Below are 27,466 nucleotides of genomic sequence, written 5' to 3' on the forward strand. Positions count from 1 at the left end.
ATGGCTTTGTAGCAACCAAGTCATGCCAGATTAATCTAATTCCCTACTATGATGAAATCACTGAGAAGCTGGATCAGGGAAATGCGGTAGATATAGTAAATCTCAACTGCAGCAAACCATTTGATAAAGTATCTCATACTATCCTTATTGAAAAATGACCAAGTATGAGATTGACAAGGCTACGGTTTGGTGGATTCATAACTGGCTCAGTGATCTTAAGCAAAGAGTGGTAATAAATGGTTGGTCATCCAATTGGAAGTGTGTTTCAAGTGGGGTACCACAAGGCTCTGTCCTGGCCCCAATGTTGTTCAACATTTTTATAAATGATCTAGATAAGGGAACTGAAGGTAAACTAATCAAATTTGCAGATGATGCAAAGCTAGGAGGGATAGCTAACACTACAGAAGACAGAGAAAGGATTCTGATGGATCTAGATAAGTTTGAACAATGGGCAGCGACTAATAAAATGGTAATTAACAGGGAGAAATGCAAGATCCTACATCTGGGCAAGAAAAAGGAAAATTACAGTTACAGATCTGGAGGAATAGAACTAAGCAACAGCCCTTTTTTAACACTTGAGTCAACATTTTGCTGCAGCAGCAAAAAAAGGCAAATACAGTTCTGGGATGTATTAAGAGAAGCATAGAGTCTAGATCACGTGAAGTAGTTATCACTCTGTACTCCTCCTTGGTCAGGCCTCATCTGGAATAGTGTCCAGTTCTGGGAACCACATTTTAAAAAAGACATTGAAAAACTGGAGCAAGTTCAAAGAAGAGCGACCAAAATGGCAAGAGGACTACAAACTATGTCCTATGAGGAAAGGTTAAAGGATTTGGGAATGTTAAGCTAGCAAAAAAGAAGGCTAAGACGAGTCTTAATAGCGGTCTACAAATATGTGAAGGGATGTCAGAATGTAGTAGGAACATCCTTACACTCATTTGCACATGGAAACACGAGAAGCAAATGAAACTGAAAGGGAGAGGATACTGACTAGATATTAGAAAAAACATTTTGACAGTGAGGGTGTTCAATGAGTGGAACAGGCTGCCACAAGAGGTGGTGAGCTCTCCTTCAATGAAAGTCTTCAAACAGAGTCTGGACAGACATCTGTCTGAGCTGGTTTAGTAAATCCTGCAATGAGCAGGAGGCTGGACACGATGACCCTGGAGGTCCCTTCCAACTCTAACATTCTATGATTCTATGAACAGGAAAACGGCTTTTTCCCTATGTGGGTCCTCTGGTATCTAACAAAATGCGATTTCTGGTTAAAACATTTCCCACATTCTGAACAGGAAAAAGGCTTCTCCCCCGTGTGGGTTCTCTGGTGCTTAACCAAAGCTGATTTTTGGTTAAAACATTTCCCACATTCTGAACAGTAAAAAGGCTTCTCCCCTGTGTGGGTTCTCTGGTGATTAACCAAAACTGATTTATGGTTAAAACATTTCCCACATTCTGAACATGAAAAAGGCTTCTCCCCTGTGTGAGTTCTCTGGTGTATGACAAGATTCCATTTCTGGATAAAACATTTCCCACATTCTGAACATGAAAATGGCTTCTCCCCTGAGTGAATTCTCTGGTGCCTAACAAGATCTGATTTCTGGTTAAAACATCTCCCACACCTGGAACAAGAAAATCTCTTGTCCGCTGTGTGAATTTTTTGATGTTTATGTAGCACCCTGAGGATTCGGCTGCTACAGGGGTATTGCACCTCAGCCAGAGGTGTGATATTCCACTCCCAGGTAAGGATGGAGTGTGGAACTGAGCTCAGTTAGCTGCATGCACTACACACATCCCATTTCCGGAGGGCAGACCAACGGTACTCCCACTTAGAAATGTGCAGGTACGACCGAGTCTGTCCTTGGCTGGAGTGGGAGGGGGGGTGGAACATCCCAAGTAGTGTAGGGGCAGATAGGGGGAGCAGTCTGGGTAGTGCTAGGAGCTCATTGGGTGCTGGTCACCTGAGCTCACACATAGAGGGTTATAAAAGGTGGGAACCATCTAAGATCAGGGTCAGTCAGTCAGTCAGTCAGCCTGTCTTTGCAGAGGAGTCAGAGCAGTGGAGGAGAGCAGAAGAACAGAGCAACTCCAAGGCCCAGAGAGAGAGAGAGGAGCCAGAAAGACCTCTGAGAACCCAAATACAACCCCAGGGTGAAGAGTTGGCAACAGGGTACCGGATCCCAAACTGGTGGGGGCTACAGCATACCTCAGCCAGAGACCGGAGGCCGTGGGCAGGATCTGCCACGGCCACCCACCACATCCACCCGGAAAGCAGACCACGACTAGGGTCAGGGAACCCAGGGCCAAGGGTTTGCCAACAGAAGGCCCGAGGGAGCTGGACTTAGGTGGATCCCTGGTGGGGAAGGCCAGAGACGAGGACAAGACAGAAGGAGAGCTCAGGGCCACGCTCCGGACTTGCTTGGGGGTTGGCCGAGTCCAGGACCTGGTGGATGCAGCACGGCTCGGGTGGTCACTCAAGGCCGGAGTGGCCGGCATAAAATCAGTAAGTAAAGACCATGAACTGCACAGCCTGACTCTGAGTCTTTATACCATCTATACTGCACCACCACAACCCCCATCCTCTGCACCTGACCCCCTGAGGCTATACCCCTCCCGTTGGGGGTTATACTACCTGGGCTGCACAAACACCATCAGCCTCAGTGGACCCTGCTGCAGCGGCGGCCATAGTGACCGCAATACAACGGGTGGCGTAGTCGACAAAAAGAACTTAAACAACATCTGTAGGACTGCCACATACACTGAGCTTGACGCCCTGGGCACGGACCGGGTCACAGCCACTCGGAGACTACAACCCCCATCTGATCCGGCTCCGGGTATTCCCCTAAAGAATATGGCCCAGGGGGCGCGACATTTAAGTAAAGACTTTTCGATGGGAAAACTATTTCCATATTCTGAACATAAAAATGGCTTCTTTGCTTTAGGAGTAGTTTGTTTTTTAATGCTTATTTTGTGACTTTGAATTTCCTTAGTAGTCGCTAATGAATCAGATGACAGATCTTTGCTGTGAAGGGATGATGGTATATCTGGAGTAATGGCATTCACTTCAGTTGTATCCTGTGTGATATCAAGCTCATCCCATTGAAAAATTGAAGATGTCAGGTGTCCCTCTGGTCTCCTGGCACAGACATCTGCTAAGAATAAAACCAATTGTTATTTTTTAATAAAATATCCTTGAATTTAATATTTTTGAACATTTCTACTTGAATTGTCCATAGAAATGGCAAGTTATGTAAAAATATTGTATTATTCACCAAGACAATGACAGTTCACAGTCTAATAGACTGTGTCCAAAGAACATTTAGCAACCATGTATTTGGCATTGATGTAGTGAGAAGAACCCACTTAATTTATGGTGTGTGTCTCCTGGAGCACAATCTGGACATTATGTGTTGGGTAATAAAATGGCAGATTTGCTATTTTCACTCTCCAACATCCATGGTGTGCTAATTTCTGGAAAGTGGCTGTGAAGTCAAAATCGTCACTACTCTATGGGGATTTCTACTGCTCTGGTTTTCTGTCATTTTGTTGTATTAGAACTTCTGCAATTGGTGTGTCCCATTTTCTCTGGGATCAGCTCCTGCAACGTCTGCTTCTCTCAGCAGACGGCATTGGTGATGGAGGAGAAGACAGAATCAAAAGCTCTGGGCAAGGCGGGCTCCCTTCATCCCCTAAGATTAGGGTGCCTGGGACCAGTAGTACCACCCAGTCTAGCAGTATGGGCGTATGTGCTGTCAGCTGAAGTAATCTGCTCCCTACTTCAGCCAATGGGAAAGCACCACACCCTACTAAATCTCAAAGCATATTGCTAGAAGCTACCAGATGCAGCCTTGTTCTCCTCTGGTTCAGTCCTCTGTGCTCAGCTCCCGGCTTGTGTAGTTGTTCCCTGTTGTGACCCCGGCCCGTTTACTGACTACTCTTGTGTCTTCTGAGTTTGTATTTTCTCTGCCCTCCTGGTAACGACCCGTCTACTTGATTATTCTTCTTCCCATCTCACTCCACAGAACATCAGGTAGCACCGTGGCCCAAGTGTAGGGGTCTCTGAGTAAGTCCAGATCCATATGGAGGGGTTAAAAAAGTTAAAGGATGATGGGCAAAACTGTGACCAAACCCAATAACATAACTACTGAAATGATGAAGCTCAACTGTATTCTTCAGGAAAAAAAAAGAGTAACTAGTGGTGAAACCTTTTTGGGGTAATTAGAGTATGGGGCTCGGTGGCTCTTAGCAATGTAAACCATTGTAAGGGCCAATATTTTCTATCAGATGAGTTTTAAGAAGAAATATTAGACATTTAAAGAGAACTTTTTATAATAGTGCAGAGCTGAGGTGTCTTAAATTTAGATCTCGGGCATTTGGAAGAGGAAATGGAGACCTTTTTTAAAGACTACCAGGGAATTACAGAGTCGCATAAGTGAGTCAGGCCGATCCCATCACAATCAAGCTATCATACAGAATGAACCTGTTAAAAAAAAGACATAAAAAAATATGATACATCCTCAACAAGAACGTATGTTTGGGGGGAGAACGCCAACACTAAACCGGAGTTGCACTCATTTATGATAAACCATTGGAGCTACTACGAGTCCTGACCAGAAGAGTAAAGAAAGTATTAGCGCCCCCATTTCAGGAGAGATTGTGCAGTAATCTGAATTCCTTAGGATTGAAAACATAATGGAATTTATGACATTGAGTGAATCCATGAAACCAGGGCTGGAGCCAACACATCTCCTGCAGGCGGGAATAAATGTATATTACAGCCATCAGCCACGCACAGCTTAGAGATATATCATGGCACAGGTGTAATGTTTTCTGTATAGTTTATCACAATCCTATTTAAAGTTAGTTGGTTTAAAAAGAAATTGAAGTCAGGATAAAGGGAAACTCTGCTATTATTGTACAGAAATTCACACTTGTCCCTCACTGCACATTTAATATTTTCGATCATAAAAGTGAAGTTTGGCCAGAAAGACTGGACCTGGTCTTGTAGGGACCATATGAGCACATTCAGCCGCACAGAAGGGAGAGAAGGTGGATTCATCCAATAAGATATCAGGGATCTAGGAAGCCAACAGCATCATTACCCTCCGCTTTCTCTTACAGGCCCATCAGAATATTTTTCTGCAAGTGATTTTCTCACTTGTCAGCACATTCTACGTACGCTGTCATTTGGCTTTGTATTTTATAGATATAGACAGGTAAGGGTCAGCGTCTCCTAATCCCAGGGGGTAGGTGGATCTTCCAGGTTGTAAGTTCTGTAGAAAAGGGCTTTCATTACCCAAAGTCATTTGAACAGTTTTGGGTGGATGAGAATGTTGTGGTCTAGAAGCAAAATGGTGATCACACGATTGTGATATGGCCAGATTACGCCACCAATAAAGCAGCCACAGGTGGTGACTGAGAAGAATCTGTGACTTCTCAGCATTTAGTGGTTACTACTCACCTGGGTAATCATATGTAGGAATCTCCTCTTTACACCACTCGTCACCCCTCACATATGTCTCTGTAGTATTAATATGGGTCAGATCTTCACCCTGAAACAAATATTATAAAAGTCACAGACAGATGGAGAAGTCACATCTATGATCAGCTCTAATCCTGCCATCTCCACCGTTCTCATTACACAAGTATAAAACATATAATACTGGTGGATAAAACAAGACTGAGCATAAGACCTTCACAGCCATCTACACATCATAGGGGAGATCTCATGACACCTTCTCTCCATCTACCTGATGATCCTGAGGAACATTGGGATCTTCTTGTTTACAGTCCTGTGGAAGAAGAGGACGAGGACATCTCTCTGGTCTACTGGATATATCTGGAGGAAACACATACAGGGACTGAATTCATTCTTTACATACAGATAATTATAGGCCGTGTGTATTTAGTACTGTCTATTACCTGGTGATGTGAGGGGCTGGAGAACCTCCATCATGACGTCCTTGTACAGATCTTTGTGTCCTTCTAAATACTCCCACTCCTCCATGGAAAAATAGACGGCGACATCCTGACACCTTATAGGAACCTGACACATACAATGAAACCGTCATCCCCCGATCCCTTCATAGCATTACTGTATAATGTCCCAGCATTCCCAGCAGTGTCACCTCTCCAGTCAGCAGCTCAATCATCTTGTAGGTGAGTTCTAGGATCTTCTGGTCATTGATGTCCTCATGTATCAGGGGGTGAGATGGAGGTCCTGTGATTGGGCTCAGGGGTCTTCCCCATCCCTCAGACACAGGGTCCTGACAGCGCTCACTAGAGGTCTTCTTCACTACTGTGTAATCCTGGTTATGGAGAGACACATTAATAAATCTCACTACAGACATTTCCAGAGTCCTCACCTCTCCAGTTCTGTCCATCTGTTATTCCCATAGATAAGAATGATGTAATGTGACGTCATCAGAATCTCTCACCTCTCCAGTAAGCCGGAAGAGGATCTCTAGGGTGAGGTGTAATATCCTCTCCACCATCTTGTCTCTGTCCATATCCATCCTTAATAAGGGATTCAGAAAAATTCTCTTAATATAGAAGATCTTCACTGAGAGGGCCTGATATTGTAGAGACCTGAATGAGAAGAAGAGCCGATGTAACATCATAAAGAATTCTGTGTATTAATACAATTACTGGAGACAATAAGGGAAATATATCAGGAGATAGAAGGTGTAGATGTTGTATTCTCTAGTCTTTTATGGACTGGAACACAAGTTGAATTGCTGACTTAGACATCTCCTCCATACTTCCAATCACTGGCTAAGTTGGCCACTGCTTCAGTAAGAATCACCCGGAAACCCAAGCAGCAATGGTATTTTTATTATTTTTACAATATTCTGCTTTTGTCCCTGACGTACTAATAAAACCTTTATATTTTAGGCCACAGACAACAAGCAGTTTCTTCCTTGGAGTCTGCAGCTGAAAACGTTTCTGATAGACTCATCTTCCATAACGCTAATTCTCGTCATATACATTACACATGGCATGAGAAATAACAACTTCATGATGAGGACGACATCTTCATCTTCTAATACGGCTCTAGAAACAAATTTGGCCAGAGTCCGTCACTAACTACATCATCACCGACTGTCTACATGAATGTTTCCCGTCTTTCCCAGGTTATAATTTTTTATCACGTTAGATCTCATTTATAGGAGCTTGTTTGTAAGAACACCAAGACAGGAGTTATTTGATGCTAATGTCTCCTTGTACAGTGTTTTTCTTTCCTGGATATTATGTTTCTTTTAGCATTTTTATGTTGGCTTCCATATATTACATGAAAAACACCAAAAAAAAGAAAACCAAGTGTTAAAACATAAAATAAAATTAGGGGATGGTCGGCACTGTGGGATCATTATACTGTATGTGGGGGGATGGTGGTAATGTGGGAATATTATATTGTATTTGGGGGGATGGCGGTACTGTGGGAACATTATACTGTATGTGGGTAGATGGCGGTACTGTGGGAACATTATACTGTATGTGGGAAGATGGCGGTACTGTGGGAACATTATACTGTATGTGGGAAGATTGCAGAACTGTGGGAACATTATACTGTATGTGGGTAGATGGCGGTACTGTGGGAACATTATACTGTATGTGGGAAGATGGTGGTACTGTGAGAACATTATACTGTATGTGGGTAGATGGTGGTACTGTGAGAGCATTATACTGTATGTGGGAAGATGGCGGTACTGTGAGAACATTATACTGTATGTGGGAAGATGGCGGTACTGTGAGAACATTATACAGTGTGTGGGAAGATGGCGGTACTGTGAGAACATTATACAGTGTGTGGGAAGATGGTGGTACTGTGAGAACATTATACTGTATGTGGGAAGATGGCGGTACTGTGAGAACATTATACAGTGTGTGGGAAGATGGTGGTACTGTGGGAACATTATACTGTATGTGGGTAGATGGCGGTACTGTGAGAACATTATACTGTATGTGGGAAGATGGTGGTACTGTGAGAACATTATACTGTATGTGGGTAGATGGCGGTACTGTGAGAACATTATACTGTATGTGGGTAGATGGTGGTACTGTGAGAGCATTATACTGTATGTGGGAAGATGGCGGTACTGTGAGAACATTATACTGTATGTGGGAAGATGGCGGTACTGTGAGAACATTATACAGTGTGTGGGAAGATGGCGGTACTGTGGGAACATTATACTGTATGTGGGAAGATGGCGGTACTGTGAGAACATTATACAGTGTGTGGGAAGATGGCGGTACTGTGAGAACATTATACTGTATGTGGGAAGATGGCGGTACTGTGAGAACATTATACTGTATGTGGGAAGATGGCGGTACTGTGGGAACATTATACTGTATGTGGGAAGATGGCGGTACTGTGAGAACATTATACTGTATGTGGGAAGATGGCGGTACTGTGAGAACATTATACTGTATGTGGGTAGATGGCGGTACTGTGAGAACATTATACTGTATGTGGGTAGATGGCGGTACTGTGAGAACATTATACTGTATGTGGGAAGATGGCGGTACTGTGAGAACATTATACTGTATGTGGGAAGATGGCGGTACTGTGGGAACATTATACTGTATGTGGGAAGATGGCGGTACTGTGAGAACATTATATGGTGTGGGGAAATAGAGGTACTATGAGAGCATTATATTGAGAGGATTAATGACCGCAGTCGCTCCTGTGACCGGGCCCAGCCACCACCAGCCCCTGCTGCAGCTGGATGTGTGTTCTCGGACTGACATTCAGCTTAGTGCCACAATACACGCTGCCGACCAATCAGAGGCCAGCAGCTGACATCAGCATGTACGTCATTAGGGGGCGCATGGAAGTGACATCACGCTCTCCTGTCACTTCCAGCTGAAGTCAGCGGCAGCTCCAGAAAAAGACACCGCGCGGCGAAGGAGCGGAGAGAAGGTGAGGATAATGTTTGTTTGTTTTTTAAATCAGCGAGTACACGGTGCCCTTGGCCATAATACTACATGTAAGAGGATGGGCTGTGCATTATACTACATGGATGACTGTGGTCTGTGCATTATACTACATGTAAGAGTATGGGCTGTGCATTATACTACATGTACGAACTATGGGCTGTGCATTATACTACATGTATGACTATGGGCTGTGCATTATACTACATGGATGACTGTGGGCTGTGCATTATACTACATGTACGGACTATGGGCTGTGTATTATACTACATGTACAGACTATGGGCTGTGCATTATACTACATGTACGGACTATGGGCTGTGCATTATACTACATGTACGGACTATGGGCTGTGCATTATACTACATGTACGGACTATGGGCTGTGCATTATACTACATGTACGGACTATGGGCTGTGCATTATACTACATGTACGAACTATGGGCTGTGCATTATACTACATGTATGACTATGGGCTGTGCATTATACTACATGGATGACTGTGGGCTGTGCATTATACTACATGTACGGACTATGGGCTGTGTATTATACTACATGTACAGACTATGGGCTGTGCATTATACTACATGTATGACTATGGGCTGTGCATTATACTACATGGATGACTGTGGGCTGTGCATTATACTACATGTACGGACTATGGGCTGTGCATTATACTACATGTACGGACTATGGGCTGTGTATTATACTACATGTGTGGACTATGGGCTGTGTATTATATTACATGTACAAACTATGGGCTGTGCATTATACTACATGTATGACTATGGGCTGTGCATTATACTACATGGATGATTGTGGGCTGTGCATTATACTACATGTACGGACTATGGGCTGTGCATTATACTACATGTAAGAGTATGGGCTGTGCATTATACTACATGTATGACTATGGGCTGTGCATTATACTACATGGATGACTGTGGTCTGTGCATTATACTACATGTAAGAGTATGGGCTGTGCATTATACTACATGTAAGACTATGGGCTGTGCATTATACTACATGTACGGACTATGGGCTGTGCATTATACTACATGTATGACTATGGGCTGTGCATTATACTACATGGATGACTGTGGGCTGTGCATTATACTACATGTATGACTGTGGGCTGTGCATTATACTACATGGATGACTGTGGGCTGTGCATTATACTACATGGATGACTGTGGGCTGTGCATTATACTACATGTACGGACTATGGGCTGTGCATTATACTACATGTATGACTATGGGCTGTGCATTATACTACATGGATGACTGTGGGTTGTGCATTATACTACATGTACGGACTATGGGCTGTGCATTATACTACATGTATGACTATGGGCTGTGCATTATACTACATGGATGACTGTGGGCTGTGCATTATACTACATGTATGACTGTGGGCTGTGCATTATACTACATGGATGACTGTGGGCTGTGCATTATACTACATGTACGGACTATGGGCTGTGCATTATACTACATGTATGACTATGGGCTGTGCATTATACTACATGGATGACTGTGGGCTGTGCATTATACTACATGTACGGACTATGGGCTGTGCATTATACTACATGTATGACTATGGGCTGTGCATTATACTACATGGATGACTGTGGGCTGTGCATTATACTACATGTATGACTGTGGGCTGTGCATTATACTACATGGATGACTGTGGGCTGTGCATTATACTACATGTACGGACTATGGGCTGTGTATTATACTACATGTGTGGACTATGGGCTGCACATTATACTACATGTCTGGACTATGGGCTGTGCATTATACTACATGGATGATTGTGGGCTGTGCATTATACTACATGGATGACTGTGGTCTGTGCATTATACTACATGTAAGAGTATGGGCTGTGCATTATACTACATGGATGACTGTGGTCTGTGCATAATACTACATGTAAGACTATGGGCTGTGCATTATACTACATGAATGACTATGGTCTGTGCATTATACTACATGGATGACTGTGGGCTGTGCATTATACTACATGTACGGACTATGGGCTGTGCATTATACTACATGTAAGACTATGGGCTGTGCATTATACTACATGAATGACTATGGTCTGTGCATTATACTACATGGATGACTGTGGGCTGTGCATTATACTACATGTATGACTATGGGCTGTGCATTATACTACATGAATGACTATGGTCTGTGCATTATACTACATGGATGACTGTGGGCTGTGCATTATACTACATGTACGGACTATGGGCTGTGCATTATACTACATGTACGGACTATGGGCTGTGCATTACACTACATGTACGGACTATGGGCTGTGCATTATACTACATGTACGGACTATGGGCTGTGCATTATACTACATGTACAGAATATGGGCTGTGTATTATACTACATGTACGGACTATGGGCTGTGCATTATACTACATGTACAGAATATGGGCTGTGTATTATACTACATGGATGACTATGGGCTGCACATTATACTACATGTTTGGACTATGGGCGGTGCATTATACTACATGCACGACTATGAGCTGTGCATTATACTACATGTACGGACTATGGGCTGTGCATTATACTACATGTACGGACTATGGGCTGCACATTATACTACATGTTTGGACTATGGGCTGTGCATTATACTACATGTACGGACTATGGGCGGTGCATTATACTACATGCACGACTATGAGCTGTGCATTATACTACATGTACGGACTATAGCCTGTGCATTATACTACATGTACGGACTATGGGCTGTGCATTATACTACATGTACGGACTATGGGCTGTGCATTATACTACATGTACGGACTATGGGCTGTGCATTATACTACATGTACGGACTATGGGCTGTGCATTATACTACATGTACGGACTATGGGCTGTGCATTATACTACATGTACGGACTATGGGCTGTGCATTATACTACATGTACAGAATATGGGCTGTGCATTATACTACATGTACGGACTATGGGCTGTGCATTATACTACATGTACGGACTATGGGCTGTGCATTATACTACATGTACGGACTATGGGCTGTGCATTATACTACATGTACGGACTATGGGCTGTGCATTATACTACATGTACAGAATATGGGCTGTGCATTATACTACATGTACGGACTATGGGCTGTGCATTATACTACATGTACGGACTATGGGCTGTGCATTATACTACATGTACAAACTATGGGCTGTGCATTATATTACATGTACGGACCAGGGGCTGTGCATTATACTACATGTAAGGACTATGGGCTGTGCATTATATTACATGTACGGACCAGGGGCTGTGCATTATACTACATGTAAGGACTATGGGCTGTGCATTATACTACATGTACGGACTATGGGCTGCGCATTACACTACATGTACGGACTATGGGCTGCGCATTATACTACATGTACGGACTATGGGCTGCGCATTATACTACATGTACGGACTATGGGCTGTGCATTATACTACATGTACAGAATATGGGCTGCGCATTATACTACATGTTTGGACTATGGGCTGTGCATTATACTACATGGATGACTGTGGGCTGTGCATTATACTACATGTACAGAATATGGGCTGTGTATTATACTACATGTGTGGACTATGGGCTGCACATTATACTACATGTTTGGACTATGGGCTGTGCATTATACTACATGGATGATTGTGGGCTGTGCATTATACTACATGTACGGACTATGGGCTGTGCATTATACTACATGTAAGAGTATGGGCTGTGCATTATACTACATGTATGACTATGGGCTGTGCATTATACTACATGGATGACTGTGGTCTGTGCATTATACTACATGTAAGAGTATGGGCTGTGCATTAAACTACATGTAAGAAGACTATGGGCTGTGCATTATACTACATGGATGACTGTGGTCTGTGCATTATACTACATGTAAGAGTATGGGCTGTGCATTATACTACATGTAAGACTATGGGCTGTGCATTATACTACATGTACGGACTATGGGCTGTGCATTATACTACATGGATGACTGTGGTCTGTGCATTATACTACATGTAAGAGTATGGGCTGTGCATTATACTACATGTACGAACTATGGGCTGTGCATTATACTACATGTATGACTATGGGCTGTGCATTATACTACATGGATGACTGTGGGCTGTGCATTATACTACATGTACGGACTATGGGCTGTGTATTATACTACATGTACAGACTATGGGCTGTGCATTATACTACATGTACGGACTATGGGCTGTGCATTATACTACATGTACGGACTATGGGCTGTGCATTATACTACATGTACGGACTATGGGCTGTGCATTATACTACATGTACGGACTATGGGCTGTGCATTATACTACATGTACGAACTATGGGCTGTGCATTATACTACATGTATGACTATGGGCTGTGCATTATACTACATGGATGACTGTGGGCTGTGCATTATACTACATGTACGGACTATGGGCTGTGTATTATACTACATGTACAGACTATGGGCTGTGCATTATACTACATGTATGACTATGGGCTGTGCATTATACTACATGGATGACTGTGGGCTGTGCATTATACTACATGTACGGACTATGGGCTGTGCATTATACTACATGTACGGACTATGGGCTGTGTATTATACTACATGTGTGGACTATGGGCTGTGTATTATATTACATGTACAAACTATGGGCTGTGCATTATACTACATGTATGACTATGGGCTGTGCATTATACTACATGGATGATTGTGGGCTGTGCATTATACTACATGTACGGACTATGGGCTGTGCATTATACTACATGTAAGAGTATGGGCTGTGCATTATACTACATGTATGACTATGGGCTGTGCATTATACTACATGGATGACTGTGGTCTGTGCATTATACTACATGTAAGAGTATGGGCTGTGCATTATACTACATGTAAGACTATGGGCTGTGCATTATACTACATGTACGGACTATGGGCTGTGCATTATACTACATGTATGACTATGGGCTGTGCATTATACTACATGGATGACTGTGGGCTGTGCATTATACTACATGTATGACTGTGGGCTGTGCATTATACTACATGGATGACTGTGGGCTGTGCATTATACTACATGGATGACTGTGGGCTGTGCATTATACTACATGTACGGACTATGGGCTGTGCATTATACTACATGTATGACTATGGGCTGTGCATTATACTACATGGATGACTGTGGGTTGTGCATTATACTACATGTACGGACTATGGGCTGTGCATTATACTACATGTATGACTATGGGCTGTGCATTATACTACATGGATGACTGTGGGCTGTGCATTATACTACATGTATGACTGTGGGCTGTGCATTATACTACATGGATGACTGTGGGCTGTGCATTATACTACATGTACGGACTATGGGCTGTGCATTATACTACATGTATGACTATGGGCTGTGCATTATACTACATGGATGACTGTGGGCTGTGCATTATACTACATGTACGGACTATGGGCTGTGCATTATACTACATGTATGACTATGGGCTGTGCATTATACTACATGGATGACTGTGGGCTGTGCATTATACTACATGTATGACTGTGGGCTGTGCATTATACTACATGGATGACTGTGGGCTGTGCATTATACTACATGTACGGACTATGGGCTGTGTATTATACTACATGTGTGGACTATGGGCTGCACATTATACTACATGTCTGGACTATGGGCTGTGCATTATACTACATGGATGATTGTGGGCTGTGCATTATACTACATGGATGACTGTGGTCTGTGCATTATACTACATGTAAGAGTATGGGCTGTGCATTATACTACATGGATGACTGTGGTCTGTGCATAATACTACATGTAAGACTATGGGCTGTGCATTATACTACATGAATGACTATGGTCTGTGCATTATACTACATGGATGACTGTGGGCTGTGCATTATACTACATGTACGGACTATGGGCTGTGCATTATACTACATGTAAGACTATGGGCTGTGCATTATACTACATGAATGACTATGGTCTGTGCATTATACTACATGGATGACTGTGGGCTGTGCATTATACTACATGTATGACTATGGGCTGTGCATTATACTACATGAATGACTATGGTCTGTGCATTATACTACATGGATGACTGTGGGCTGTGCATTATACTACATGTACGGACTATGGGCTGTGCATTATACTACATGTACGGACTATGGGCTGTGCATTACACTACATGTACGGACTATGGGCTGTGCATTATACTACATGTACGGACTATGGGCTGTGCATTATACTACATGTACAGAATATGGGCTGTGTATTATACTACATGTACGGACTATGGGCTGTGCATTATACTACATGTACAGAATATGGGCTGTGTATTATACTACATGGATGACTATGGGCTGCACATTATACTACATGTTTGGACTATGGGCGGTGCATTATACTACATGCACGACTATGAGCTGTGCATTATACTACATGTACGGACTATGGGCTGTGCATTATACTACATGTACGGACTATGGGCTGCACATTATACTACATGTTTGGACTATGGGCTGTGCATTATACTACATGTACGGACTATGGGCGGTGCATTATACTACATGCACGACTATGAGCTGTGCATTATACTACATGTACGGACTATAGCCTGTGCATTATACTACATGTACGGACTATGGGCTGTGCATTATACTACATGTACGGACTATGGGCTGTGCATTATACTACATGTACGGACTATGGGCTGTGCATTATACTACATGTACGGACTATGGGCTGTGCATTATACTACATGTACGGACTATGGGCTGTGCATTATACTACATGTACGGACTATGGGCTGTGCATTATACTACATGTACAGAATATGGGCTGTGCATTATACTACATGTACGGACTATGGGCTGTGCATTATACTACATGTACGGACTATGGGCTGTGCATTATACTACATGTACGGACTATGGGCTGTGCATTATACTACATGTACGGACTATGGGCTGTGCATTATACTACATGTACAGAATATGGGCTGTGCATTATACTACATGTACGGACTATGGGCTGTGCATTATACTACATGTACGGACTATGGGCTGTGCATTATACTACATGTACAAACTATGGGCTGTGCATTATATTACATGTACGGACCAGGGGCTGTGCATTATACTACATGTAAGGACTATGGGCTGTGCATTATATTACATGTACGGACCAGGGGCTGTGCATTATACTACATGTAAGGACTATGGGCTGTGCATTATACTACATGTACGGACTATGGGCTGCGCATTACACTACATGTACGGACTATGGGCTGCGCATTATACTACATGTACGGACTATGGGCTGCGCATTATACTACATGTACGGACTATGGGCTGTGCATTATACTACATGTACAGAATATGGGCTGCGCATTATACTACATGTTTGGACTATGGGCTGTGCATTATACTACATGGATGACTGTGGGCTGTGCATTATACTACATGTACAGAATATGGGCTGTGTATTATACTACATGTGTGGACTATGGGCTGCACATTATACTACATGTTTGGACTATGGGCTGTGCATTATACTACATGGATGATTGTGGGCTGTGCATTATACTACATGTACGGACTATGGGCTGTGCATTATACTACATGTAAGAGTATGGGCTGTGCATTATACTACATGTATGACTATGGGCTGTGCATTATACTACATGGATGACTGTGGTCTGTGCATTATACTACATGTAAGAGTATGGGCTGTGCATTAAACTACATGTAAGAAGACTATGGGCTGTGCATTATACTACATGGATGACTGTGGTCTGTGCATTATACTACATGTAAGAGTATGGGCTGTGCATTATACTACATGTAAGACTATGGGCTGTGCATTATACTACATGTACGGACTATGGGCTGTGCATTATACTACATGTATGACTATGGGCTGTGCATTATACTACATGGATGACTGTGGGCTGTGCATTATACTACATGTATGACTGTGGGCTGTGCATTATACTACATGGATGACTGTGGGCTGTGCATTATACTACATGGATGACTGTGGGCTGTGCATTATACTACATGTACGGACTATGGGCTGTGCATTATACTACATGTATGACTATGGGCTGTGCATTATACTACATGGATGACTGTGGGCTGTGCATTATACTACATGTACGGACTATGGGCTGTGTATTATACTACATGTGTGGACTATGGGCTGCACATTATACTACATGTCTGGACTATGGGCTGTGCATTATACTACATGGATGATTGTGGGCTGTGCATTATACTACATGGATGACTGTGGTCTGTGCATAATACTACATGTAAGAGTATGGGCTGTGCATTATACTACATGTAAGACTATGGGCTGTGCATTATACTACATGAATGACTATGGTCTGTGCATTATACTACATGGATGACTGTGGGCTGTGCATTATACTACATGTACGGACTATGGGCTGTGCATTATACTACATGTACGGACTATGGGCTGTGCATTATACTACATGTACGGACTATGGGCTGTGCATTATACTACATGTACAGAATATGGGCTGTGTATTATACTACATGTACGGACTATGGGCTGTGCATTATACTACATGTACAGAATATGGGCTGTGTATTATACTACATGTACGGACTATGGGCTGCACATTATACTACATGTTTGGACTATGGGCTGTGCATTATACTACATGTACGGACTATGGGCGGTGCATTATACTACATGCACGACTATGAGCTGTGCATTATACTACATGTACGGACTATGGGCTGTGCATTATACTACATGTACGGACTATAGCCTGTGCATTATACTACATGTACGGACTATGGGCTGTGCATTATACTACATGTACGGACTATGGGCTGTGCATTATACTACATGTACGGACTATGGGCTGTGCATTATACTACATGTACGGACTATGGGCTGTGCATTATACTACATGTACGGACTATGGGCTGTGCATTATACTACATGTACGGACTATGGGCTGTGCATTATACTACATGTACAGAATATGGGCTGTGCATTATACTACATGTACGGACTATGGGCTGTGCATTATACTACATGTTCGGACTATGGGCTGTGCATTATACTACATGTACGGACTATGGGCTGTGCATTATACTACATGTACGGACTATGGGCTGTGCATTATACTACATGTACAGAATATGGGCTGTGCATTATACTACATGTACGGACTATGGGCTGTGCATTATACTACATGTACGGACTATGGGCTGTGCATTATACTACATGTACAAACTATGGGCTGTGCATTATATTACATGTACGGACCAGGGGCTGTGCATTATACTACATGTAAGGACTATGGGCTGTGCATTATATTACATGTACGGACTATGGGCTGTGCATTATACTACATGTACGGACTATGGGCTGTGCATTATACTACATGTACGGACTATGGGCTGTGCATTATACTACATGTACGGACTATGGGCTGCGCATTACACTACATGTACGGACTATGGGCTGCGCATTATACTACATGTACGGACTATGGGCTGCGCATTATACTACATGTACGGACTATGGGCTGTGCATTATACTACATGTACAGAATATGGGCTGTGTATTATACTACATGTGTGGACTATGGGCTGCACATTATACTACATGTTTGGACTATGGGCTGTGCATTATACTACATGGATGATTGTGGTCTGTGCATTATACTACATGTAAGAGTATGGGCTGTGCATTATACTACATGTATGGACTATGGGCTGTGCATTATACTACATGTACGGACTATGGGCGGTGCATTATACTACATGGATGACTATGGGCTGTGCATTATACTACGTGTACGGACTATGGGCTGTGCATTATACTACATGTACGGACTATGGGCTGTGCATTATACTACATGTACGAACTATGGGCTGTGCATTATACTACATGTATGACTATGGGCTGTGCATTATACTACATGGATGACTGTGGGCTGTGCATTATACTACATGTATGACTATGGGCTGTGCATTATACTACATGTATGACTATGGGCTGTGCATTATACTACATGAATGACTATGGTCTGTGCATTATACTACATGGATGACTGTGGGCTGTGCATTATACTACATGTACAGAATATGGGCTGTGTATTATACTACATGTGTGGACTATGGGCTGCACATTATACTACATGTTTGGACTATGGGCTGTGCATTATACTACATGGATGATTGTGGGCTGTGCATTATACTACATGGATGACTGTGGTCTGTGCATTATACTACATGTAACAGTATGGGCTGTGCATTATACTACATGTACGGACTATGGGCTGTGCATTATACTACATGTACGAACTATGGGCTGTGCATTATACTACATGTATGACTATGGGCTGTGCATTATACTACATGTACGGACTATGGGCTGTGCATTATACTACATGTACAGAATATGGGCTGTGTATTATACTACATGTACGGACTATGGGCTGTGCATTATACTACATGTACAGAATATGGGCTGTGTATTATACTACATGTACGGACTATGGGCTGCACATTATACTACATGTTTGGACTATGGGCTGCGCATTATACTACATGTACGGACTATGGGCTGTGCATTATACTACATGTACGGACTATGGGCGGTGCATTATACTACATGCACGACTATGAGCTGTGCATTATACTACATGTACGAACTATGGGCTGTGCATTATATTACATGTACGGACTATAGCCTGTGCATTATACTACATGTACGGACTATGGGCTGTGCATTATACTACATGTAAGAGTATGGGCTGTGCATTATACTACATGTACGGACTATGGGCTGTGCATTATACTACATGTACTGACTATGGGCTGTGCATTATACTACATGTACGGACTATGGGCTGTGCATTATACTACATGTACGGACTATGGGCTGTGCATTACACTACATGTACGGACTATGGGCTGTGCATTATACTACATGTACGGACTATGGGCTGTGCATTATACTACATGTACGGACTATGGGCTGTGCATTATACTACATGTACAGAATATGGGCTGTGCATTATACTACATGTACGGACTATGGGCTGTGCATTATACTACATGTACGGACTATGGGCTGTGCATTATACTACATGTACGGACTATGGGCTGTGCATTATACTACATGTACGGACTATGGGCTGTGCATTATACTACATGTACAGAATATGGGCTGTGCATTATACTACATGTACGGACTATGGGCTGTGCATTATACTACATGTACAAACTATGGGCTGTGCATTATATTACATGTACGGACCAGGGGCTGTGCATTATACTACATGTAAGGACTATGGGCTGTGCATTATATTACATGTACGGACCAGGGGCTGTGCATTATACTACATGTACGGACTATGGGCTGTGCATTATACTACATGTACGGACTATGGGCTGTGCATTATACTACATGTACAGAATATGGGCTGTGTATTATACTACATGTGTGGACTATGGGCTGCACATTATACTACATGTTTGGACTATGGGCTGTGCATTATACTACATGGATGATTGTGGTCTGTGCATTATACTACATGTAAGAGTATGGGCTGTGCATTATACTACATGTATGGACTATGGGCTGTGCATTATACTACATGTACGGACTATGGGCGGTGCATTATACTACATGGATGACTATGGGCTGTGCATTATACTACGTGTACGGACTATGGGCTGTGCATTATACTACATGTACGGACTATGGGCTGTGCATTATACTACATGTACGAACTATGGGCTGTGCATTATACTACATGTATGACTATGGGCTGTGCATTATACTACATGGATGACTGTGGGCTGTGCATTATACTACATGTATGACTATGGGCTGTGCATTATACTACATGTATGACTATGGGCTGTGCATTATACTACATGAATGACTATGGTCTGTGCATTATACTACATGGATGACTGTGGGCTGTGCATTATACTACATGTACAGAATATGGGCTGTGTATTATACTACATGTGTGGACTATGGGCTGCACATTATACTACATGTTTGGACTATGGGCTGTGCATTATACTACATGGATGATTGTGGGCTGTGCATTATACTACATGGATGACTGTGGTCTGTGCATTATACTACATGTAACAGTATGGGCTGTGCATTATACTACATGTACGGACTATGGGCTGTGCATTATACTACATGTACGAACTATGGGCTGTGCATTATACTACATGTATGACTATGGGCTGTGCATTATACTACATGTACAGAATATGGGCTGTGTATTATACTACATGTACGGACTATGGGCTGTGCATTATACTACATGTACAGAATATGGGCTGTGTATTATACTACATGTACGGACTATGGGCTGCACATTATACTACATGTTTGGACTATGGGCTGCGCATTATACTACATGTACGGACTATGGGCTGTGCATTATACTACATGTACGGACTATGGGCGGTGCATTATACTACATGCACGACTATGAGCTGTGCATTATACTACATGTACGAACTATGGGCTGTGCATTATATTACATGTACGGACTATAGCCTGTGCATTATACTACATGTACGGACTATGGGCTGTGCATTATACTACATGTAAGAGTATGGGCTGTGCATTATACTACATGTACGGACTATGGGCTGTGCATTATACTACATGTACTGACTATGGGCTGTGCATTATACTACATGTACGGACTATGGGCTGTGCATTATACTACATGTACGGACTATGGGCTGTGCATTACACTACATGTACGGACTATGGGCTGTGCATTATACTACATGTACGGACTATGGGCTGTGCATTATACTACATGTACGGACTATGGGCTGTGCATTATACTACATGTACAGAATATGGGCTGTGCATTATACTACATGTACGGACTATGGGCTGTGCATTATACTACATGTACGGACTATGGGCTGTGCATTATACTACATGTACGGACTATGGGCTGTGCATTATACTACATGTACGGACTATGGGCTGTGCATTATACTACATGTACAGAATATGGGCTGTGCATTATACTACATGTACGGACTATGGGCTGTGCATTATACTACATGTACGGACTATGGGCTGTGCATTATACTACATGTACAAACTATGGGCTGTGCATTATATTACATGTACGGACCAGGGGCTGTGCATTATACTACATGTAAGGACTATGGGCTGTGCATTATATTACATGTACGGACCAGGGGCTGTGCATTATACTACATGTACGGACTATGGGCTGTGCATTATACTACATGTACGGACTATGGGCTGCGCATTACACTACATGTACGGACTATGGGCTGCGCATTATACTACATGTACGGACTATGGGCTGCGCATTATACTACATGTACGGACTATGGGCTGTGCATTATACTACATGTACAGAATATGGGCTGTGTATTATACTACATGTTTGGACTATGGGCTGTGCATTATACTACATGGATGATTGTGGGCTGTGCATTATACTACATGGATGACTGTGGTCTGTGCATTATACTACATGTAAGAGTATGGGCTGTGCATTATACTACATGTACGAACTATGGGCTGTGCATTATACTACATGTATGACTATGGGCTGTGCATTATACTACATGGATGACTGTGGGCTGTGCATTATACTACATGTATGACTATGGGCTGTGCATTATACTACATGTATGACTATGGGCTGTGCATTATACTACATGGATGACTGTGGGCTGTGCATTATACTACATGTACGGACTATAGGCTGCGCATTATACTACATGTACGGACTATGGGCTGTGCATTATACTACATGTAAGAGTATGGGCTGTGCATTATACTACATGTAAGACTATGGGCTGCGCATTATACTACATGTAAGACTATGGGCTGTGCATTATACTACATGAATGACTATGGTCTGTGCATTATACTACATGGATGACTGTGGGCTGTGCATTATACTACATGTACGGACTATGGGCTGTGCATTATACTACATGTACAGAATATGGGCTGTGTATTATACTACATGTGTGGACTATGGGCTGCACATTATACTACATGTTTGGACTATGGGCTGTGCATTATACTACATGGATGATTGTGGGCTGTGCATTATACTACATGGATGATTGTGGGCTGTGCATTATACTACATGGATGACTGTGGTCTGTGCATTATACTACATGTAAGAGTATGGGCTGTGCATTATACTACATGTACGAACTATGGGCTGTGCATTATACTACATGTATGACTATGGGCTGTGCATTATACTACATGGATGACTGTGGGCTGTGCATTATACTACATGTACGGACTATGGGCTGTGCATTATACTACATGTACGGACTATGGGCTGTGCATTATACTACATGTACGGACTATGGGCTGTGTATTATACTACATGTACGGACTATGGGCTGTGCATTATACTACATGTACGGACTATGGGCTGTGTATTATACTACATGTACAGACTATGGGCTGTGCATTATACTACATGTACAGAATATGGGCTGTGTATTATACTACATGTGTGGACTATGGGCTGCACATTATACTACATGTTTGGACTATGGTCTGTGCATTATACTACATGGATGATTGTGGGCTGTGCATTATACTACATGTACGGACTATGGGCTGTGCATTATACTACATGTAAGAGTATGGGCTGTGCATTATACTACATGGATGACTGTGGTCTGTGCATTATACTACATGTAAGAGTATGGGCTGTGCATTATACTACATGTAAGACTATGGGCTGTGCATTATACTACATGGATGACTGTGGGCTGTGCATTATACTACATGTATGACTGTGGGCTGTGCATTATACTACATGGATGACTGTGGGCTGTGCATTATACTACATGTAAGAGTATGGGCTGTGCATTATACTACATGTAAGACTATGGGCTGCGCATTATACTACATGTAAGACTATGGGCTGTGCATTATACTACATGAATGACTATGGGCTGTGCATTACACTACATGTACGGACTATGGGCTGCGCATTATACTACATGTACGGACTATGGGCTGTGCATTATACTACATGTACAGAATATGGGCTGTGTATTATACTACATGTGTGGACTATGGGCTGCACATTATACTACATGTTTGGACTATGGGCTGTGCATTATACTACATGGATGATTGTGGGCTGTGCATTATACTACATGTATGACTATGGGCTGTGCATTATACTACATGTAAGAGTATGGGCGGTGCATTATACTACATGGATGACTGTGGTCTGTGCATTATACTACATGGATGACTATGGGCTGTGCATTATACTACATGTACGGACTATGGGCTGTGCATTATACTACATGTAAGAGTATGGGCTGTGCATTATACTACATGTAAGACTATGGGCTGTGCATTATACTACATGGATGACTATGGGCTGTGCATTATACTACATGTACGGACTATGGGCTGTGCATTATACTACATGTACGGACTATGGGCTGTGCATTATACTACATGGATGACTGTGGGCTGTGCATTATACTACATGTAAGAGTATGGGCTGTGCATTATACTACATGTAAGACTATGGGCTGCGCATTATACTACATGTAAGACTATGGGCTGTGCATTATACTACATGAATGACTATGGTCTGTGCATTATACTACATGGATGACTGTGGTCTGTGCATTATACTACATGTATGACTATGGGCTGTGCATTATACTACATGGATGACTGTGGGCTGTGCATTATACTACATGTACGGACTATGGGCTGTGCATTATACTACATGTACAGAATATGGGCTGTGTATTATACTACATGTGTGGACTATGGGCTGCACATTATACTACATGTTTGGACTATGGGCTGTGCATTATACTACATGGATGATTGTGGGCTGTGCATTATACTACTACATGTAAGACTATGGGCTGTGCATTATACTACATGAATGACTATGGTCTGTGCATTATACTACATGAATGACTATGGGCTGTGCATTATACTACATGGATGACTGTGGGCTGTGCATTATACTACATGTACGGACTATGGGCTGTGCATTATACTACATGTACGGACTATGGGCTGTGCATTATACTACATGTACAGAATATGGGCTGTGTATTATACTACATGTGTGGACTATGGACTGTGCATTATACTACATGTACGGACTATGGGCTGTGCATTATACTACATGGATGACTGTGGTCTGTGCATTATACTACATGTATGAGTATGGGCTGTGCATTATACTACATGTACGGACTATGGGCTGTGCATTATACTACATGTACGGACTATGGGCTGTGCATTATACTACATGGATGACTGTGGGCTGTGCATTATACTACATGTACAGAATATGGGCTGTGCATTATACTACATGGATGACTGTGGGCTGTGCATTATACTACATGTACAAACTATGGGCTGTGCATTATACTACATGTACGGACTATGGGCTGTGCATTATACTACATGGATGACTGTGGGCTGTGCATTATACTACATGTACGGACTATGGGCTGTGCATTATACTACATGTACGGACTATGGGCTGTGCATTATACTACATGTACAAACTATGGGCTGTGCATTATATTACATGTACGGACCAGGGGCTGTGCATTATACTACATGTAAGGACTATGGGCTGTGCATTATATTACATGTACGGACCAGGGGCTGTGCATTATACTACATGTACGGACTATGGGCTGTGCATTATACTACATGTACGGACTATGGGCTGTGCATTACACTACATGTACGGACTATGGGCTGTGCATTATACTACATGTACGGACTATGGGCTGCGCATTATACTACATGTACGGACTATGGGCTGCGCATTATACTACATGTACGGACTATGGGCTGTGCATTATACTACATGTAAGAGTATGGGCTGTGCATTATACTACATGTAAGACTATGGGCTGCGCATTATACTACATGAATGACTATGGTCTGTGCATTATACTACATGAATGACTATGGGCTGTGCATTATACTACATGGATGACTGTGGGCTGTGCATTATACTACATGTACGAACTATGGGCTGTGCATTATACTACATGTACGGACTATGGGCTGTGCATTATACTACATGTACAGAATATGGGCTGTGTATTATACTACATGTGTGGACTATGGGCTGCACATTATACTACATGTTTGGACTATGGGCTGTGCATTATACTACATGTGTGGACTATGGGCTGTGCATTATACTATATGTGTGGACTATGGGCTGTGCATTATACTACATGTACGGACTATGGGCTGTGCATTATACTACATGTACGGACTATGGGCTGTGCATTATACTACATGTATGACTATGGGCTGTGCATTATACTACATGGATGACTGTGGGCTGTGCATTATACTACATGTACGGACTATGGGCTGTGCATTATACTACATGTATGACTATGGGCTGTGCATTATACTCAGGGCCGGCGTCAGCACCCGGCGCACCCGGGCAAATGCCGGGGCCCTGAGCTGGCAGAGGGGCCCACTGGCGGTCGCGCACCCCGCTGGGCTATGGGCGGAGGAGAGCGTTGTCAGCGCCCGCCCTTCTCTGCCGCTTGCTCAGGGCCCCGGCAGCTGGATACTTACCTCTCCCCGTGCCTCCGCAGATCCGCTGTCTTCCCGCTCAGCGCTCCCTGTGACGTCTCAGGTCAGAGGGCGCGGTGACGCCTTTACACTGCGCCCTCCCCTGAGCCGTCACAGGGAGCGCTGAGCGGGAAGATACCGGCGTCGCTGGAGTCCAGACCAGAGCAGCGGGCAGCAGGCAGCAGGTGAGGAGAAGGGAGGTGAGTATTTGATTTTTTTTTTTAATGTATGGAGGCATGGGGCAGTATAAAGAGAAGGGCGGGGGGCATCCTGCATGGGGCAGTATAAAGAGAGGGGGGGGGCATCCTCCATGGGGCAGTATAAAGAGAGGGGGGGGGCATCCTGCATGGGGCAGTATAAAGAGGAGGGGTGACAGCCTGCATGGGGCATTATAAGGTGGGGAGCAGCCTGCATGGGGCATTATAAAGGGGGGGGGGCAGCCTGCATAGTGCATTATGTGGGGGGGGAACAGCCTGCATGGAGCATTATAAGGGGGGGGGGGCAGCCTGTATGGGGCATTATGTGGGGGGTAACAGCCTGCATGGAGCATTAAAAGGGGGGGGCTGTATGGGGCATTATGTGGGGGGTAACAGCCTGCATGGAGCATTATAAGGGGGGGACAGCCTGTATGGGGCATTATGTGGGGGGTAACAGCCTGCATGCAGCATTATATGGGGGCCAGTATCCTGTATGGAGTGTTATAAGGGGACCGGTATCCTGTATGGAGCTTTATAAGGGGACCGGTATCCTGTATGGAGCGTTATATGGGGGCCAGTATCCTGTATGGAGTTTTATAAGGGGACCAGT

General features: G+C 43.2%; 1 protein-coding gene across 1 annotated transcript in view; it reads right to left on the bottom strand.

Moving 5' to 3' along the window:
• Positions 1-975: 975 nt before the first annotated feature.
• The window catches only part of LOC141201442 (uncharacterized), a 119,730-nt gene continuing 93,239 nt past the window's right edge, over positions 976-27,466 (bottom strand). Inside the window, exon 8 of the mRNA XM_073663436.1 lies at positions 976-1,662. Coding sequence (XP_073519537.1) covers positions 1,199-1,662 — 464 coding nt within the window. The 3' untranslated portion in view covers positions 976-1,198. The remainder of the gene's footprint in view (positions 1,663-27,466) is intronic.

Source organism: Phyllobates terribilis, unplaced genomic scaffold (assembly GCF_046119375.1).
Source record: "Phyllobates terribilis strain yellow unplaced genomic scaffold, ASM4611937v1 Scaffold_115__1_contigs__length_5345438, whole genome shotgun sequence".
Lineage (NCBI taxonomy): Eukaryota > Metazoa > Chordata > Amphibia > Anura > Dendrobatidae > Phyllobates > Phyllobates terribilis.